This window comes from Coenobita brevimanus, chromosome 8 (assembly GCF_032717465.1).
Source record: "Coenobita brevimanus isolate Jiangsu-jjx chromosome 8, ASM3271746v2, whole genome shotgun sequence".
NCBI lineage: Eukaryota > Metazoa > Arthropoda > Malacostraca > Decapoda > Coenobitidae > Coenobita > Coenobita brevimanus.
In genome coordinates, this window is record NC_136961.1 from 31734889 (window position 1) to 31755070 (window position 20182).

Genomic DNA, 20182 nt, shown 5'->3' on the forward strand with positions numbered 1-20182 from the left:
AGTAGTAGTAGTAGTAGTAGTAGTATTTATTGTATATTCATAATAGTTATGATAATGACTGACAGAAATTATAAAACTGTTATGAAGATGATGTTTTTGGCTGATGAAAATTACCGGAAATCAGCTGAGTTGTCATTGACGACGGAGATGAGTGAGTTTGTACGTGATAGGGTCTTGTGAAGATGGTGGAGGGTGTGGAGGCGGTGAAGAGGCAGGCGAGTGAAGGCGAGCAGCTTCGTTGTCTGGACCAGCAGGAGGTGGCTCTTGAAGGAGGATTCAGAGAAGGCAGCAAGGAAGGCTGGGTCATCGCTCACCACCACCACAGTCACGCAGTACAACCTCGTCACCAGCTAAAAAAATTCCTCAGCTTATCGTTCTAAACATTGATCCTAAATTTCACCCCACGGAAGTGAACATTTACATAATATATACCAAAAATGTACCGTAATGGAAATTTGTATTTGATCCCAAAGCACAATGACACACTGACGTTTATCTTTTGTCTGGTCTTCACACTACCATCATTTGTACAAATGGAAGACACATTCACATATGGAAATGGTGATTGATTTTGTAAGAGGTAACAGTATCAGCTAAAATAAGACACATTTGAGAAATAAAGACTGAGTTCTGTGCATATATTTATATATATATATATATGAAGGAGCGTTGTGGTGTTGATGTGGATGTGATAGGAAGCGTTATGAGGAACACACTGAGGTGGTTTGGCCATGTGGAGAGGATGGAGGGTGAAAGACTGACGAAGAGAGTGTATGTGAGTGAGGTGGAGGGGGGAAGAGGGAGGGGGAGGCCGAGGATGAGATGGAGGGATGGGGTGGAGAGGTATATGAGAGAGGGTGTGAGTTGGGAGCAAGGCAGTGAAATGGCGGGGGACAGGGCGACTTGGAGGCCATTTGTTTGTGGCCACCCCAAACGGGATTGAGGCGTCTGGCAATATATATATATATATATATATATATATATATATATATATATATATATATATATATATATATATATATATATATACAGTAAATGTATATTAGACCGGGTAGAAAAATCCAACTTGTGAAGTTCATCCATAATGAAAGTATCACACATGCAAACTTTTGGTGTAATCTATGTTCATATACTGTAAAGGTGGCACCTGCCTCGTCAATATCTCACCATTAGCTGAATCTGGTGCATCAGTGCCGTCGTAGGAGTCTTATAGATCAGACCTTGTATTTCGAGTTTTCTTTGTTTTTTAAGTCATCTATTCTTTGCTCTCATATTATATGTTTTTTTCATTTTCAGGTATTACAAATAAGGCTCACATTACTCGGTCTGCCTTAACTCATTATATTTTTGGCACTTTAAGAACTATTGGTGTCAAGCAACTTCCAATGAAGTGGGATGTGGAGGCACTATTACTTTTTGCTGAAACAGAAAAATCAAAAGTGTTTTAAATATCTAGGGTCACATGTTGTTGTGGATGGAAGAATAGATGCAGAAGTGAAGTTTAGAATAAATGAAGTAGGAAAGATGTTGGGAGGAATGCAAAAAGTGTTTAGATGTCGTTCGCTTAGAATGGATGTAAAGAGAAGGCTGTATGAGGGTGTTGTGGTACCGACTGCGTTATATGGGGCTGAAACATGGAATATGGGTGTAGCAGAGAGGAAAAGTTTGAATGTAATGGAGATGAGGTGTCTGAGGAGTATGTGTGGAGTGGCTCATATGGAAATGATGAAGTGCGAAGGAGAACTGGAGTTGTTCGGGAGATGGCTGGTAGAGTTGAGCAGAGGGTGTTGCGATGGTTTGGGCATATGGAGAGAATGGATAATGAGCGATTGGTGAAAAAGATAACTAGATCTGATGTAAGAGGTGTAAGGCTGAGAAGAAGACCACGAATAGGATGGATGGACAGTGTGATGAGAGCGCTGGATGCGAGAGGGATGTCTGTTGAGCAAGGAAGAGTGGCTGTGCGTGACAGAAATAAATGGAGAGAAATTGTGAATGAATAAGTGATGACGCAGCCCTGAGGGGATATTCTCTCGCATTTGGTCTGATCAGCTAGTCAGGTCAGGTGCGGGTAAGAGGATGGGTCTGTTATGATGTGGCAGGGGTAAACCAGGTCTGCTGTCGGGCCCTGCTGCGGATGTCACTGATTGCATTGCGCAGTTGACCCTTGTGCGGTGTGGTGCGGTGAGGATGTGTCCGTTCTCCCTCTTGGGGCTAAGATGCAAATGAAAGTGTTTGAATGGATGAGTAAATTGGGAGTGTGTCGTCCTGTCTCGGCTACCTCCCTTTCCTTGGAGGAAGTGGCCTAGGTATATAGATAGATAGATGGATAGTTTGTGAAGGAAATAGCGAAGGATCTTGGATCAGAACTTCGGTGTCTTTGGGAAAAGGCTTCAGTTCCTTGTGTTCACCTAACAAGAATTACACAGCTGGTTTTGATAACCATTCTAAGTACAGGGCCCTAATGAAAAATAAGGGGAAAGACTGCTGCAACAAACAGCTTGATAACTACAAAACTCATATGCAGATGGAGCTATTTGATATCTCCTGTTGCAAATGTAAATCCTTCGAAGAGTGTAATTGTTCAAAGAAAAGAAAGGTGCCCGAAACTGAAAGAGAGTTCTTTTAGATCAAAGAGGAAATAGATGTACATTGGAAAAGTGGATACAAAAACGAAAATCCTGCTACAACTAGCAAAAAGAAAACGGAATGCAGAGAACTACAAAATGAAAACTTTCTATTCTACCTGTCAGAAAGGTCAAAGTGGGATGGAGAAAATGAGTGATACTGATAATAGTTTGGAAAATGATGGTACAGATCAACCATATTGTCCAAGTGTAGAAAAAAAGAGGAAAAAATTAAGATATCACGAATGCGAATCAATTGTGACCTGGTTGAAAGAGAAGCTGATTGATTTGGTGTGAGTAATACAGGTGCCGCTTCAATTGCCACTTTCGCTCTGGTGGGTGCTGGACTTGTTTCTCCCGAAAACAAGAATTTTGTTATAGACAATAAAGTAAGACATGCCAGAAAATCAGGCAGACAAAGACTTCAGTAAACAGAAAAGGAAGGCACAACAGCACTGCATTTTGATGGAATAAAAGACAGAACATTAACACTGGAAGAGAAGAAAGATGAAAATGGTTGTCTGTCCATTCACTAAGTAAGCATATTTGAGGAACACGTTTCCTTAGTTATAAATCCAGGCCCTGAATACCTTGAACATGTAACTACTGATGGGGAAACAGCAGCTGCCATTTCTCAGTGCTTGATGAATTGTGGGCTGACGACTGAGAAGCTTGTTGCAATAGGGTGCAATGATACACCTGTTAACACAGGGACAAAGGGCGGAGAAATAAAATTGACTGAAGACTTTCTTAACCGCCCTTTGCAGTGGCTTGTATGTTTGTCACATTTCAATGAGCTTCCATTTCGGCATATATTTAAACATTTGGATTGTGAAACCTCTGGGCCCAAAGCATTCGAAGGAAAGATTTGGAAGAAGATAGGAGAAACAGTAACGTCACTGTGTTAAATTTTGAATCAATTTAAGTAGATGATGCGAAGAAGTTTCATGAGACCTATTCAGAGCTAGATTTAAGTAAGGACCAAAATATATTCCGATTATATGGTATGCAGTGTCATTTTGAAAATTTCCTGCATCATTCTCTTCAGCTGAACCAGCCCCATTAGCACATTCAAGATGGCTGACAGCATGTGCAAGAATTTTGAAATTGTACTGCTCAGTACCTCTTCCTTCCAAAACATTGAAAACATTAGCCAAATATTTGATGACTGGATACATTCCTGCCTGGTTTGAGGTAAAGAAAAATCCTTCCTGTGTCAATGGCCAAAAACATCTCTTCAATGCTGTTACCAAGATCAAATAAATGGAAGATCAATGCTTGGGAACATGTAAGGTTGCTACCCAGGCTATTCAAACAGATGCTTTCTATGCCTATCCGAAAAACATGCTTTTGTGCATGGCATTTGATGAAGATATTGACATCAGAAGAGATGCTGTGAAGAAAATTCTAGTATCACAAAACAACTCAAGACAAGAAAGAGGACAATTCAAAATACCAAAGATAAATTTTGGGGCAGATCATTATACTCAAATGATCAGCTGGGATGTGGTGGTTAGTACAGAACCAACACTCCTCAAGAATTTGATGTTGAACTACATGCTTTGGTTGAAAGTCCTGAACTTGTGGAAAAGCTGTGTCCAAAGTATCCTTGCCATACTCAGTCAGTTGAACGCACAGTAAAGCTGGTGACTGAAGCATCTGCAAAAGTTTATGGTTACAGAAACAAAGATGGGTACATAAAAAACATACTCAAATAAAGAAAAATAATGCCAGCATTCGTATTAAAGAAGGATATCAAAGCAGAGTAAATCTGGCCCAGTTTAATGGAAGGGTGGATGGGATGGGTTAGGTGTGGAACTCCATTTGTAGATACCTCCTCGTTGTGAGTTCTCCGTGCTAAATGCTCTCAACTCACTAACTTGAATTCTTCCCGCTCCTTCTGGCACCTTGCCAAAAACCTTTCTAACAACTTTACCTCATCATCCTTCCCTCCTGTTTCCGACTCTGATGGCTCTGTAGCTATTTCTTCTACTGATAAAGCAGATCTTTTCACTCAGACTTTCTCCTCCAATTCCACCTTAGACGATTCCGGTGCTGTTCCTCCATCACTTCCCCTCTCTGACTTCCTCGTGGCTGACATTAAAATTTCTTCAGCTGATGTATTTTCCGCCATCACAGGCCTTAATACTAATAAGACATATGGGCCTGATGGAGTCCCTCCTGTTGTTTTCAAGAACTGTGCTTCTGTGCTTACACCCTGCCTAGGCAAACTCTTTCGCCTTTGTCTATCAACTTGTACCTTTCCTTCTTGCTGGAAGTTTGCTCTCATTCAGCCAGTCCCAAAGAAGGGTGACCATTCCCAACCCCCTAACTATCGCCCAATTGCTTTAACATCCTGTATCTCAAAAGTTTTCGAGTCTATTCTTAATACAAAAATTTTAAAGCATCTTTCCTATCACAACCTTCTTTCTGATCGTCAGTATGGGTTCTGTCAAGGACGCTCCACAGGCGATCTTCTCACCTACCTTTCAGACTCCTGGTCATCCTCCTTTCGGGACTTTGGCGAAAGCTTTGCCATTGCATTTGACATTTCAAAGGCTTTCGATCGAGTCTGGCATAAATCTTAATTTCCAAACTGCCCTCTTACGGTTTCTATCCTTCTATCTGTGCCTTCATCTCTAGCTTCCTTTCTGGTTGTTCTATAGCCGCTGTTGTAGAAGGCCATTGTTCTTCTCCTAGATCTATTAACAGTGGTGTTCCTCAGGGCTCTGTCCTATCACCAACTCTCTTCCTTTTATTCATCAATGACCTTCTAAGCTGTACATCTAACCCTATCCTCTCACGCTGATGACTCCACCCTGCACCTTTCCATTCGATTCCAGCAACGTCCATCTCAGGAGTTACTTCAACAAACAAGGGATGAGGCTATGGCACACCTAATGTCTGACTTGGCTCGTATCTCTGACCGGGGTAATAATAACCTGGTTGTTTTTAATGCATCAAAGCCTCAGTTTTTGCACCTATCAACCCGACAAAATCTTCCACAGGTATACCCACTAATGTTTAATAATATTCAGCTTTATCCTGCATCATCCTTGAACATGTTTGGGGTTTCATTTACTCGGGACTTATCTTGGAAAGATCATATTACATCTCTTGTAAAATCTGCTTCCAATAGATTGGGTGTGCTAAGCCGACTCCGTTTCTCCTTTACCCCTGCACAATTGTTGACTCTATACATGGGTTTTCTCGCCCCTGCGTGGAGTACAACTCTCATGTGTGGGGAGGTTCCCCACATACAGCTCTTCTCAATAGGGTGGAGTCAAAGGCTTTTCGTCTCATTATCTCTCCTCCTCTTACTGACGCCCTTCAACCTCTGTCTCTTCGCTGCACCGTTGCATCTTTATCTCTTTTCTATCACTACTTCAATGGTCACTGCTCCTCTGAACTATCTTCATGCATTCCTCCACCTCTACGACGGGTGCGTAGCACCCGTCTAGCAGCAAACTCTCATCCCTTTTCTGACCAACTCTCTAATGCAAGAGTTAACCGTTACTCCCAGTCCTTCATTTATGCAACAGGTCAACCGTGGAAATGTCTCCCTGTGTCTGTATTTCCTGCTTCCTCTGATCTGCAGTCTTTCAAACGCAGTGTGTCCAGGCATCTCGAAATGATAGGATCTTGAATTTGGCTCTCTCTTGTATTTTGTTTTTCTCTTGGAATTAACAGTTTTGTGGGCTTGTTGCCTTTGGTTCCTTCTTCCTCACATAAAAAAAAAAAACTAGCGTAGCACAGTAAATTGTTTCCTGGTGTACATTTTTTTTTTTTTATGTGTCCGACTCTGGGCATAGGCTTCACAGCCTGCTATCAAGGCCCAGCAGTCCTCCTACACACCATACACCTCTACATGTCACCACTTCGGCGCTAACACCCACCGTCTATATTGAATACGTGCTAGGGCTGTCTCATACAGGACTGGTGTATTGGTATTAGCGGGGGTATTATACAACATGTCGGCAGGTCTTCTGGTAGATCAGTAAAGCCTGATTTAATGAAATTCAAATCCTTAAACTGTTCCCTGCCCCAGCCGGGATTCGAACCTGGGTCCGTTAGGACTGCAGGCCACCTCTCTACATGAAACCATTTGCTCGTCACTCAGTGTGAAGTGACCCGTAGGCAGAAGGAAGAGGAAAGAATGAAGGAAAGAAATGCAGAAGAGGAAGGTAGGAAAGAAGGAAGGAAGAGGAAAGGGCGGGCACCCGAGAGCAGCACTACATCGAGTAAGTGAGCGCCCGCACATATACAGTATATATATATATATATATATATATATATATATATATATATATATTTATATATACCGGGTATATATATATCTATATACCCCCCTGGGGGTAAGGGTTTTTTTCAAGAATACTCCCCCAGTATCCCTGCTTGTCGTAAAAGGCGACTAAAAGGGTTGCCAGAGGGTTCGTGCCCCTCCCCGGAAAACAACTAACTAAAAAAACAAACAATAAGCCTCGGACAAGGACTGACCAAATGATGACAACCAAGGACCGGACAAAGGACATGGTTATCGGAACATGGAATGTAAAGGGAGCGAATGACAAGGTGAAAGAGAGAGAGATTGTCCAGGTGCTTCAGGGTGCGAAAGTGGATGTATGTGGAATAACTGAAACAAAATGGAGAGGAGAAAGTGTGAGAGAATGGGAGTATGAATGGGGTATATGTGCAGGAGTAGGTGAGAATGAGAGGGCAAAGGAAGGAGTATGTATATTTGTGAGTAAAAGATGGAAGAGGAGCATAAGACAGTACAGTATGGATCAGTTGGGTCAAGGATTGTGTGGGTAAAGTTGAAAGTTGGAATACAAATGTGGGCGATTGTGTGTGTGTATACGCCAACGCAAGATCGTGCTAGAAGAGTGAGAGAAGAGTTCTGGACAAATGTAGAAGTGTGCATGGAAAAGTTTGGAAGGAATGAGAGAGTGTTTTTGATTGGTGATATGAATGGTAAAGTTGGGAATGTTAAGGTGGATGGAATAGTAGGTGAGTGGGGTGTGCCTGCTGAGATAGATGAGAATGGGAGTGCGTTAGTGTACATTTGTGCTGGGAGAGGGTTGGTGATAGCCAATACCCTCTTCAGGTATAAAATGATCCACAGGTATACATGGCGAGTGATGAGAAGGGTGGATGGTGAACTGAATGAAAGGAAGGCAATGATTGATTATGTGTGTGTGGATGAAAGGATGCGATGATGTGTAATGGATGCAAGAGTTTATAGAGGTTGGGGGAGTGGACTTTCTGACCACTACTTGGTGGTGGCCAGAATTAGAATGCAAGTAAGATGGAGGAACAGAAGAAGGGAAAGACGAGAGGAAGGAGTAGTTGCAAGGAGAGTGGAAAGGTTACAAGAGGATGAGAAAAAGGCAGAGTACAAGAAAGAAGTGGAGGAACGATTTCAAATATGAATTGGAGCAGATGGGAGACGTGGAAGGTGTGTGTAGGATATTTACAGAAGAAATATGTGCTGCATGTGATGTGGTGTGTGGAACGAAGAGAAGACAAAGGGGGGTGCAAGGAACAGCGTGGTGGACTGAAGAGGTGAAACAGGCTGTGGCACAAAAGAAGAAAGCATACAATGACTGGATGAGAAATAGGGTCATGGAAGAAGTTGAGAGGCGGAAAAGAGAGTTATATGCAGAAAGAAAGAGAGAGGTGAAAAGATTAGTAAGAGAGAGTAAGAAGAGAGTGGATGAGGAATTTGGAAGGAATTTGAGTGTAAAGTGGAGGGACTGTAAGAAAATGTTCTGGAAAGAGGTGAAAAGAGTAAGACAGGGTGGAAATGAAGTTAGCAGGAGAGTGAAAGATAAAAATGGTAGATTACTAGTGGAGAAGGGAGAAAAAGTGAGCAGATGGAGAGAACACTTTAAGGAATTGTTGAATGTAGAGGATGGAAGTAATGCGAGTATAAGTGGCTGGGGAATGGCTGTGACAAGGAGGGAGGTGAGAAGACAGGAAGAAATCAGTAGGATAGAAGTTGTGGAAGCAATGAAGAAAGTTAAATCGGGGAAAGCCGCAGGAATTGATGGAGTGTGTGGTGAAATGCTGAAGCATGGGGGAGAGATAGTAGTAGAATGGATGTGGAAGATGTGCAGATTGGCCTGGGAGGAAGGTAGAGTCCCGGAGGATTGGAAGTCAGGTATAATTATTCCCTTGTACAAAGGAAAAGGGCAAAAAGAAGAGTGTGGTAATCATAGGGGCATTTGTCTTCTTAGTATAATAGGAAAAGTGTATGGTAGGATACTTATTGACAGTTAGAGAAAGAACAGAGAAATTAGTTGGAGAAGAACAGGGAGGCTTTAGGAAGGGAAGAGGTTGTGTAGATCAGATATTCATTCTTAGATCTTTAGTGGAAAAGTTTCTAGAGAAGGGAAAGAAGTTGTATGCAGCTTTCATGGATTTGGAGAAAGCATATGACAGGGTGGATAGACAAGGATTGTGGAAAGTGTTAAGAATATATGGAGTAGATGGGAAGTTGTTGAATGCTGTGAAAAGTATGTACGATGGTGCGAAGGCTGCGGTGCGTGTGGATAGTGAACTAAGTGAATTTTTCTCTTTGAAAGTTGGGTTGAAACAGGGATGTGTCATGTCTCCATGGTTGTTCAATCTGTACATGGATGGGGTAATACAAGAGGTACAAGGTAGGGTAGTGGATGTTGGAGTGGCCCTGGTGAGAGAGGATAGTGTTTGGAAACTCCCTGTACTGTTGTTTGCAGATGATACTGTGTTGTTGAGTGAAGACGAAGGGGAGCTGCAAGGCTTGGTGGATGAGTTTGAGAGAGTGTGTAAGAAACGGAATCAAAAGGTGAATGTAGGGAAGAGTAAAGTGATGGTCTTTGAGAGAGGTGAAGTCAGTGAATGTACAGCGAGGTTGGATGGTGAGGAATTGGAAAATGTGAGTACGTTTAAGTACTTGGGTAGTGTGATGAGTAAGGATGGAGGTTTGGAGGGTGAAGTGCTTGAAAGGGTACAGCAGGGAAGAAAGGTTGCTGGTTCTATGAAAGCAGTGATAAGAAACAGGGAAGTGAGCATGGAAGTGAAAAAGTTACTACATGACAGTATTATGATACCAACTCTAACGTACGGAAGTGAAGCTTGGACGTTGTTGGAAGGACACAAGTCAAGAGTGAGAGCAGTGGAAATGAGTTATTTAAGAGGAACCTGTGGAGTCACATGGAGAGACAGGCTGACGAATGAGGATATAAAGAAGCGTTGTGGTGTGGATGTGGATGTGATAGGAAGCGTTATGAGGAACACACTGAGGTGGTTTGGCCATGTGGAGAGGATGGAGGGAGAAAGACTGACGAAGAGAGTGTATTTGAGTGAGGTGGAGGGGGGAACAGGCAGGGGAAGGCCGAGGATGAGATGGAGGGATGCGGTGGGGAGGTATATGAGAGAGGGGTGTGTGAGTTGGGAGCAAGGCAGTGAAATGGCGGGGGACAGGGCGACTTGGAGGCAATTTGTTTGTGGCCACCCCAAACGGGATTGAGGCGTCTGGCAAAATATATATATATATATATTTATATATATATATATACAGTATATATATATATATATATATATATATATATATATATATATATATATATATATATATATATATATATACACACATAGGAAGAGGATCACCAGGCACAACACAAACATCGTGGTGAAGTTAGGGTATTTATTTGCCGAAGTTTCGGAAAATACTTATTCCATCTTCAGAGCAAAATCTGCAATCGAGAAATATACAGAGTTAAGATTTTTATATCCTATAACAATCAAAACAAGACTAAAAACATGAAAGTACAAAAACGAAGTCCATTAAAATACCGTGTTCGTTAACCAGTAAGTAATTAAATCTAAAATGAAGGGGGTAGGAGTAAGAAAGCAAAACGTATCTGTTAAACAGTTGGCGCAATACTGTAAGAAACTTACCTAGTGTGAGAAACAAAACAGTTCATAGGAAGCCATGCCACTGATTGAAAGGTTAAAGCAATATTGGTACAAAGCTTCCATAATGGGAAGGTCCGTGTCATTGTTGCTGCCACCAAGAACTGTGAAGTGGGAATGAGAGAAAGGATGGTCGTGTTGTTGTGAGTGGTCCCGTATTGCTGAGTGTGGTGGATTGGTGATTAATTGGCCTGCTCGAACTGAACGACCTAAGTGTTCATGGATTCGTGTCTTTAGGTGTCTTATTATTTTACCTATATATGCCGCCCTACAGTTGGCACACGTGAAGAGGTAAACAACGGATGCTTGTGTGAGGGATTTTTTTTTTTTTTTTTTTGTCCGACTCTGGGCACAGGCTTCACAGCCTGCTTTCAAGGCCCAGTAGTCCTCCTACGTACCGCACACCTTTACGTGTCACCACTTCGGCGCTAACACCCACCGTCCATACTGAACACTTGCTAGGGCTGTCTCATACAGGATTGGTGTATTGGTATTAGCGGGGGTATTTTTACATGTCGGCGGGTCTTCTGGTAGGTCAGTAAAGTCTGATTTTTATGAAATTCAAATCCTTAAACTGTTCCCTGCCCCAGCGGGATTTGAACCCGGGGTCCGTTAGGACTACAGGCCGCCTCTCTACCGATTGGGCCACCGCCTTCCCCTAAATGGTGTCTTTTACCTTGAAAAAACCCTGGATAGTTTTTTGCGTTTTAAACACAACTATAAGTGACACTTGTGGGAAGTGTTGAGCTAGAAGTTTTTAAAGTTAGTTCCTCAGTGTGAAGCTAAGGGGTCCCGTGTATGTTATGGCAAAGTATATAGTGTTTTTCGGAACAGTAATGACTTGGATCTTTGAAACAGTAATAAATTTATTAAGGGTCTTACCAATGTACGTTTCGGTGAATCTTTTGGGGAAACCATTTTTACAACAAATCTTTAAGAAAATTAAATTCCTTATCAAGATAAAAATAATTTGAGCATAACTGAGAAGCTCTATGGGTGAGAGTGCTGACTAGATTACGTTTATAGCTCAGTGGGTGGAATGAGGAAAATTTCATGCATAATCCAGTGAAGGTTGGCTTCGTGTATAAGGCAGTTTCAAAACTATTGTCCCTATGGACAATATTTATATATAAAAATGCTGAACTATTACTTTCTAGGTCACAGGTGAACTTGATGTTGCCATGTTGAGAATTCAAATAACTGAGAAACAACGGGACATGATCAGTAGACCTAAAAACCAAAAAGGTGTCATCAACATAACGACGGTAAAACAAGGGTTTAAAATCAGTATGACACTCAGCCAGCCATCGCTCTTCGTGGTAGCACAGGAAAGCATTGGCTAGTGTCGGCCCGAAAGGTGATCCCATAGCAACACCATCACATTGTTTATATGCTTTATTGTCAAATAAAAATATGCTGTCCTTAGTTGCTAGTTCCAGAAGTTTCTTAAACTGAGAAGAATCAAGTACATTACTGTTATGAGTACTAGAGAATAAACGATCCAAACAAATATTGATAATTTCAGCAACAGGAATGTTCGTAAATAGAGACCTGATATCGAAACTGGCCAAAACACAGTCACCGAACGATTTATTCATCAGCTCCTTAGTAAAACTAAAAGAATCCTTCACAGTATACTCATTAGTGGTAATGGATGATAGCAATGGGACAAGGAATTTTGATAAGCCGTAATTACACGTACCATGGCAGAGAGGATGGGACGTAAAGGGACACCCTCTTTATGAATCTTAGGAAGGCCACTTACATACGGTACAGTTGTGAACAAACAGTCACTAATAATGCTCTTACCCTTAAGTGTGCATAAAAATCTGTTTATTTTATCTTCACACCTGAGTATTACTGTGAATAAGTCTTCCATTACGGACAAAAATTTTGTACGATCACGTAAAATATCTTACATCTTCTCCAGATACGAAGCTTTGTTTGGGAATCAGCTGGGTTAGATGTATGAGACACATGGTGTTAGATAGGGGAGGAAAGGTGAAGCAAATGCAGGGTACAAAGGAGAGGAAGGAGGGTTACTGTAGATAGGGAAGGAAGGAGGAGTGAAATAAATGTAGGGAACATATGGTTAGATAGGGGAGGAAGGAAGGGTGAAGTGAATGTAAGGTACAGTACAGAGGGTTTGATAGGGGAGAAAGGAGGGGTGAAGTAAATGTAGGGTACAGAGGGTAAGATAGGGTAGGAAGGAGGGATGAAGTAAATGTAGGTACAGAGAGAGAGAGGGAGAGAGAGAGAGAGAGAGAGAGAGAGAGAGAGAGAGAGAGAGAGAGAGAGAGAGAGTGAGAGAGAGAGAGAGAGAGAGAGAGAGAGGAGGGGAGGATCCCATTTACCATCTTTTTCACTAACTTAAAGTATTACAATATATACGTTGAAACTTACACTTCTTGCCTGTGCAGTCGTGCTAGACAGTGATGACAGAGTGAGGTTGTGACCGTGACTGTCACCAGTTACCCTGAATACACCCACACCCCATGGTGAAGGTATCTCAGTGATATCCTGTAAACATTAGGCACTAATGTTATTACTGTACTCACGACGCCGTTCAGAGCAATGTTAGGGTTTGACCAGTTTACACAACGATCGGTGACAACATGATAATCATAAACCTAACTGATAAAACAAATGTGATTGAATTTATATAAAATTCGGTTGCATTTTGCAGTACTGATGGCTCCTTACAGACAACTTGCCACCTACCGACACAGCACGGTTGTAAAATTTGCATTTTATGGTCATATAATAGTGTTGCAAAGCAAATGTCTGACAAAATTATCGTCAGTTTATTGTGATAATGAGCTGCTAATGTGTGAATCATTGTACTTATTATTGTTTAACCTTGATCTGTCTCGACAGGTAGATCCGCCAACCACAGGTAAACAATTACTTTTATGAGGCCGTCCTACAGGGTCGGTACAATTCGTACACCGTCCAAGGAACCGGCGCCCGCTAATAATAGAGGGCATCTCGCCAGGGCCGGACATGGTCCTTCCACATGGTGACGTGCAGGAAATTATGAGGAGGTTGACTCCCGGGTGGACGTCACGGCTGCTTAGCTCCACCCACGGTTCACAGCGCCAGCACATTGGCTCCCTGTCGACGCCTTGTATCGTTGCTAATTTCCCATATTGCTTGGCATACTTTACCTTTGTTAATAAAGTCCTACGATATCAAAAAAAAAAAAAAAATAGTAGAACATGTTCTTTTTTCTATTGGTACAATTATAATATTGATAAGAGTAGATTTTACAGATTGCATGCGGGTATGAACTGCTCACTGGAGTGGTGGAGTATCAGAAGAATTCCCTGACCCATTTAACTGCACGACGGACGATAATGTCACCATGCGTAGTTTTTGGCAATAATACTGTTACTAATATTTTACTACAGCCTCATGTTCTTCACTCACCGGAATAACTTTGGGTGTGGATCTGTGTACAAGTTAGTCGCTGTGTTTTGTTTATGTTTAAGACTTCCGTTCTGTTGTGCACTGTGTCATAGGTGTAAGCATTTAATCTTAATGCTCTTGAATGATGGGTAAATTCCTACTGAATTGTCTTAGTAAATAAATAACGGATTTAGTCAGGTGAAGCGTAAACTGAAGCCAGAGAGCATTGCATTGCATCTAATTCCTAATTTTTATTTTCCTTCTGCAACTGCTCAAGTTAAGTTTTTAGAATATCCAGTTTTAGAATATTTAGAATATTCTTCCATGGCTCTAACATTAGTTCTTAACATTATAATTACAGTTATCCTTTCCTGACAACATATTATTAAAAAAAAACACACACACACAGTTGGTGACGAAGTGTGTCTTCGATAGTGTGAGGTATGGCAATGTGAGATGTAACACAGAAACCTAAATGAAGTGTGGTGGCGTTAGGCATTGTATGCACTGTATATATATATATATATATATATATATATATATATATATATATATATATATATATATATATTTACCTGAAGTGCGTACTAGCTAACTGGAAACTGTTGCATCTCGATAGTCATTATTTCCATATCGTGAGAATAATTCCTCCATGTGACTCGATGAAAATAAGATGCGTGGCATCCGAACAGTGTGGGATGTGGCAGTGTATAGCTGGATATAGTGACATACGAATGAAATAGTTTAATGTCAATTATTACGCAGTACCTATTCTGTCATCTTTTGTTTCATCCTCAGATTCACGAATTGCGCGATCTTTGCATTGTTTTTTTAATAAAAAGAAATATTGTTTGCAGAGCTCATAAAATGCAGCAGTATTACAGGGTGTAAGTTCAAACACACTATGGTCGTACCATTCTAAAGTGGCGGTTTGGGTGGGGCACGAACCTCTGTACAGTGGTGCCACGTTTTCCATACTCGCGATGCCTTTCTCTCTCTCTCTCTCTCTCTCTCTCTCTCTCCTGGGGGGATGTGCATCACCCTAGGGAATTTTGTTTCTTTTATGTCTTATAAACTTGTGCTTTCATTTCCTTATTTTGTTTTTTATTATATTATTGTTTTACATATGACGCCAGATGACCTCGGTGTTATGGCGCCTTTTCATTCAATCATTCCCGCCCTCCTTCCTTCCCTCCCTTCATCTTTCCCTCAGCTTGACAATGCACTCAACCATAGAGGTAGGAGTAGGTTGAGGCAGCATAAGGGATTAACCACGGGTAGGTCAGAGTGAGGGCGACAGACCTGACTCGACCAACATGGCGGCGACCCCTTTGACAGCTGTCTGACTTGGTTCCGCTGACCAGGCGCGATTGTTTTCTTAGTTGCAAACAGAAAAAATGAGGAAGAAAGTAGGTTATGAATGGAAGGAGAAAAGAAAGTAGTTAATGAATGAAAAAAAAAGGAAGCATTTAAGAACATAATGGTAAAATGAAGGATGGAAGACAGATAGATGACTTAAAATAATATACATCAGCACATTATGAAAAAAGTTTATATCTATTATTCTATATAATATTCAGCTTGACTTTACTAACTCCAGTCATATATATAATGTACACTTACAAATTATAATTCACTCTAAAGATACTCACCGGTGAAATGTAATGGATGGGTCAGATTTCTTATCTCCTCTTTCTTTACACCCAAATGCGGCACAGGTGGTGGGCATTTTTGGAGTCTTAGGTTATTTGATGGTGAGTTACAACTTAGGACAGAACGTCTCACACCCACAGCTGAACTACAACTAAAACCAGAGGTAGAATGAAGTCTACTTTGTTTCTGGCATTCTCCCTGAAGAATACCAGGTGGACACACAGCTGGAGGTATTAAAGGCTTAATAATCTCATGGCCACACCCACGGAGGTAGGATTAGAACTCTTACCTCTATGGGCACAGCCATAGAGGTAGGAGTGCACAGCAATCTTCTTCGTCAAGTAGGTGTTGCCGTGACCTCTTGACTTGACCAATATGGCCGTTTGACAGTTCTCTGGCTTCACCGGAGCCTTCTCACGCCGACTCTACCCTAATCCTACCTCTATGCACTCAACACTGCCCCTTGCCTACCTTCTCTCTCTCTCTCTCTCTCTCTCTCTCTCTCTCCTTGGGGAGATGTGCGTCACCCTTGGGAATTTTGTTTCTTTTATGAGTGACTTATAAACTTGTGCTTTCATTTCTTTATTTTGTTATTATATATAATAATGTTTAAAAATATTATTGTTTTACATATGGCGCCAGATGACCTCGTTGTTGTGGCGCCGTGATTTGTTTTCATTCAATCACTCTCTCCCTCCTTCCTTCCCTCCCTTCCTCCATCTCTCACTCAGCTGCACTCAACACTGCCCCTGGTCTGCCTTCCCCCCCCCTCTCTCTCTCTCTCTCTCTCTCTCTCTCTCTCGTCTGTGGTATTTTAGGATACATTTTGGTTATTTTCTTATACGTTATAATGTACACATTGTAAATTTGACTTTATTTCCACACCACCCAGGAGGTTAAAGTCTTGGTGCGTTTTTTTTAAGAGGTGTCCCCAAACAGGCCTATTCCTCTATCCCTCACAGATGACCAGGTCGGACTGGGTGTGTGTGAGTGTTGCCGCTCACGAGGGTTTAATGTATATATTTTTTTTACTAAGAAACTGGCATATTTTTGCTTATATTCCCGCACATTATCTTATAATCACAATTGTGACATTATTACCAACCCCAGAAATACGGTAACAGCCAATAAAAGTGACTACATTTTTTTTAAGCAACACTGTAAAATAATTATGCCACGTTTCTGTATTGCCGTATAAATATTTTACGCATAATCAGTTTACTGTTCTTTCATATATTATAATACACACGTTACCATTATATTCTTATGTGTTTATCTTATTGTGATGCCTATTACATATATCAGAGCCGTTCACATAGCGGGTATGGAATACGTGGCACCACTGTACAGAGGTTCGTGACCCACCCAAACCGCCACTTAAGATTGGTACCACCATAGTTTCAAGGCACTCTGACGTTTTTTAGGTTCTTTAAAATGGCCATTTGTGTTTCTACTCAGGCTGATGCGTGAAAAACAATAGTATACCATAATGTAACTAACCTTAAAGACCGAGGTGGCCCACGCTGAGCCGTCTGACAGCAGGAGGACTGAGTGGCGTCCACATGTCTCTGTGGCCAGCATGCTGACAATTGCGGCACTAGTCATACTCTCAGACTTACTGACATCTGATATGTTGAAGAAAATATTTATGTTAGCTACAAAACTGAGAGGTTAAGAAAGTTATTTCATTGATATCATAATTTATCGAGCCATTCCGGACAGGTCCCGACTGATCATAAGAGTCTGGACCTCCAAGATGCTCGTGGTAATGGACGGAAGCCTGTCCCATCCTGAAGGCGGCTCCTGTTGCCTGGGAAGATCAAATGAACATAGACAAAGAAATCAGCTAAAATAAGAACAAAAAGGTGGGGGGGGGGGAATTAATATAACCACCAGCGTCAAGGGTTATTGGCAAATTTTTGCATGTAATTCATAAAAAGAACAGATGTGAACGCATTACACTTTACCTTCACAGTCGTGATAATGGTGTTCTTACCATAATCAAGGGAATTAATTCTGCATAGTACCCTGTTATCGAAATATCTTAATGTAATAATCTATAGCAAAGGTTATTGAATTCGTCCTTGAGGCATCCCTACTAAGGAACAGTGTAACCGTTGTCTTTAATTAATAATGATCCTCTGATATTCACTACGTTTGCCAGTCTCTCAAGACATAATTATTTCACAGTTTCAGGCATAAATGAATCACTTCTTATTCCTTCACTTCAGAAAGAATCAGCATACACAAATTTATATCCAGTGATAGGAGTTGTGGCACCACAAACAATGACGCCACATAACGGAACTACTTTTCTAGTACCAAGTAGCTATACTGTAGTGTGCTACTTTTTATTAAGAGTAGTGATATAGTTGCAATACCACATTTGTGAAGTTTTCCAAACGCTCATTGCTACTGTGAATCGTGTTCGTGTTTGATGCAAATTGGTCGCCAGTGGACCAGCAATACAGCTGCCATTTTGTATTATTGATAATTAACCAGGCTTCCAAATGTGCTACTGATTTTTTTAATGAAGGAACGTGATTCGGTATAAACCTTAACCATCGTAACGGAATGTCAGTGTTTGAAATGATCATAATTTTCCTCCATTCGGCCAACTGAAACATATTTCTTTCAGACATTTCTAACAATTACAGTTAATAACATACCTTCTGGTATATAGTGTACAATTATTTAATTCGGCAAACTTGGCATCGGTAATGAAGAAACGAATCTGGTATTATATTTTAATGTACATTTATTATAATTAATTTAACTAACAGAAATGTTGTTGTCGTCCCTCTTCTTATCTAAAAGTTACTTGGTTACAGTTATGCATACCGTTAGCCAGTTATTGGGACAAATGTAAAATGTACTCATGCTTTCCTCCGCATCTTTGTCTTCAGATCTTCTTGACACTGAATAAGAAGCTACCTTAGGTTAATCTAAAGTACATGTTCCATATATGAATGACATTGAACTATTTTTAAAGGTCACAGACATGTTTATGATGCCAAAATTCATACCTTATATACCACAAATAGTTATGACGAAGCTTCCTTATTGTGGATGCACAATAAGTAAATCGGTAACTAGTTTATTTATTTATTTTTTTTTCAATAGTATAACCATGATTTAACAAAATCTTCCCATAAGTAAAGGCAACGACGGAATCCAGTTGCCACACACGAAGAATTCGGAAAATTTAATAGTTACGATGATGCCAGACGAATTTTGCTTCAATTGTGCAATTAATAACATCTACACTATTATGAAAGTTTCCGTAAAGAAACTTAAACTTATTAGAAGCAAAAAATAACCATCAAAGGAATGCAGTATTGTTTGCCAAAAAGCGAAAAACTCAAAACCAGTCACTTCTTACTGCATAAAATTTAACTTGCTCAGTGTAGTTAAAAATATATCATGTTAGTTTGGTAACAGTCATTTGACACTGGCGATTTTTATTTTGACATTGATTTTAAATGTGGTGAGTTAAGGTAATTCACTTTGGTGCAAGTGGCCTCATAATTTTTAACTTTCTCTTTCGTCTGATTCTATAATTATGTATTTGTTTTTATAGATTTGCGATGGCTGCCAGTGCTGATAAGAAGCCGAAGTACAATGATGAATACATTAACTATAGGTTTACATCAATCCTCGTTGATGGCATCGAGAAACCTCAGTGTGTGCGGTGTTTGAAAGTGCTGGGGGAATTATTCTATAAGGTCTAATAGGCTGAAACATCATCTGACGACAATCCACTCTCAGTAAGCAGAGAAAGACCCCAGTTTCTTCAAGTGCCATAACAAGAGTTTGGAAAAACAGAGACTGGATGGAAGTGGTGCTTTCCAACTACAGAACTTAAGTGTAGTACAGGCATCATATGAGGTTTCCCTTGAAATGGCAAGGAAGAAAAAGCCCACACGATTGGTGAAACTTTAAGCCGCTGCTGTAAAGATGGTCAAGTGGGTTCTTGGAAAGTCAAGTGCTCATAAGATTCAACAGATTGCCTAGCCAAACGACACAGTGAAAAGGAAAATTAGTGAAATGTCAGCTGATATCATGGAACAAGTGGGACAAGATATTATGATGTCTCTAACTGGTATGTTCGCAGTACAGATGGATACTCGTATGTCAATGGATGTGAGTTCTTGTGCACAGCTACTCGTGTTTGTCAGATATCTATTCATGCATGATATCAAAGATGAGTATTTGTTCTGTACACAGATTCAAACTACACAAAAGTTTTAGATGTGATGAAAAAGTTGAATTCTTTCTTCACAGCTAACGGAATAGCCTGGGAAAAGTGTTGTGGAGTCTGTACTGATGAGGCTTCGGCAATGATAATATAAAAATCCGGGCTACAGAAGCATGGCAAGCAAACAGCTCTAGATGCGAAAGTGGTTCACTGTATGATCCATCATTTTGCACTGACGTCGAAAACCCTCCCTGATGCCCTTTGCAAGATCTTGGAAGCAGTGTTATAATGTGTCAACTTTGTGAAAACAGGAGATTTGAGCTCTAGTCTTTTCCAGAAA

General features: G+C 40.8%; 2 protein-coding genes across 2 annotated transcripts in view; both read right to left on the bottom strand.

Annotated features, from left to right (window-relative positions):
* The window catches only part of LOC145406044 (glutamate receptor-like), a 60894-nt gene extending 59706 nt beyond the window's left edge, over positions 1-1188 (bottom strand). The window contains exons 1-2 of the mRNA XM_080277233.1: positions 1168-1188; positions 115-350 (exon numbers count right to left, since the gene is read on the bottom strand). Of these exons, the coding sequence (XP_080133359.1) occupies positions 115-350; positions 1168-1188 (257 nt within the window). The remainder of the gene's footprint in view (positions 1-114; positions 351-1167) is intronic.
* The window catches only part of LOC145407291 (glutamate receptor ionotropic, delta-1-like), a 528461-nt gene extending 511212 nt beyond the window's left edge, over positions 1-17249 (bottom strand). The window contains exon 1 of the mRNA XM_080278315.1: positions 17145-17249. Coding sequence (XP_080134441.1) covers positions 17145-17249 — 105 coding nt within the window. The remainder of the gene's footprint in view (positions 1-17144) is intronic.
* Between the last annotated feature and the right edge of the window lie 2933 nt (positions 17250-20182).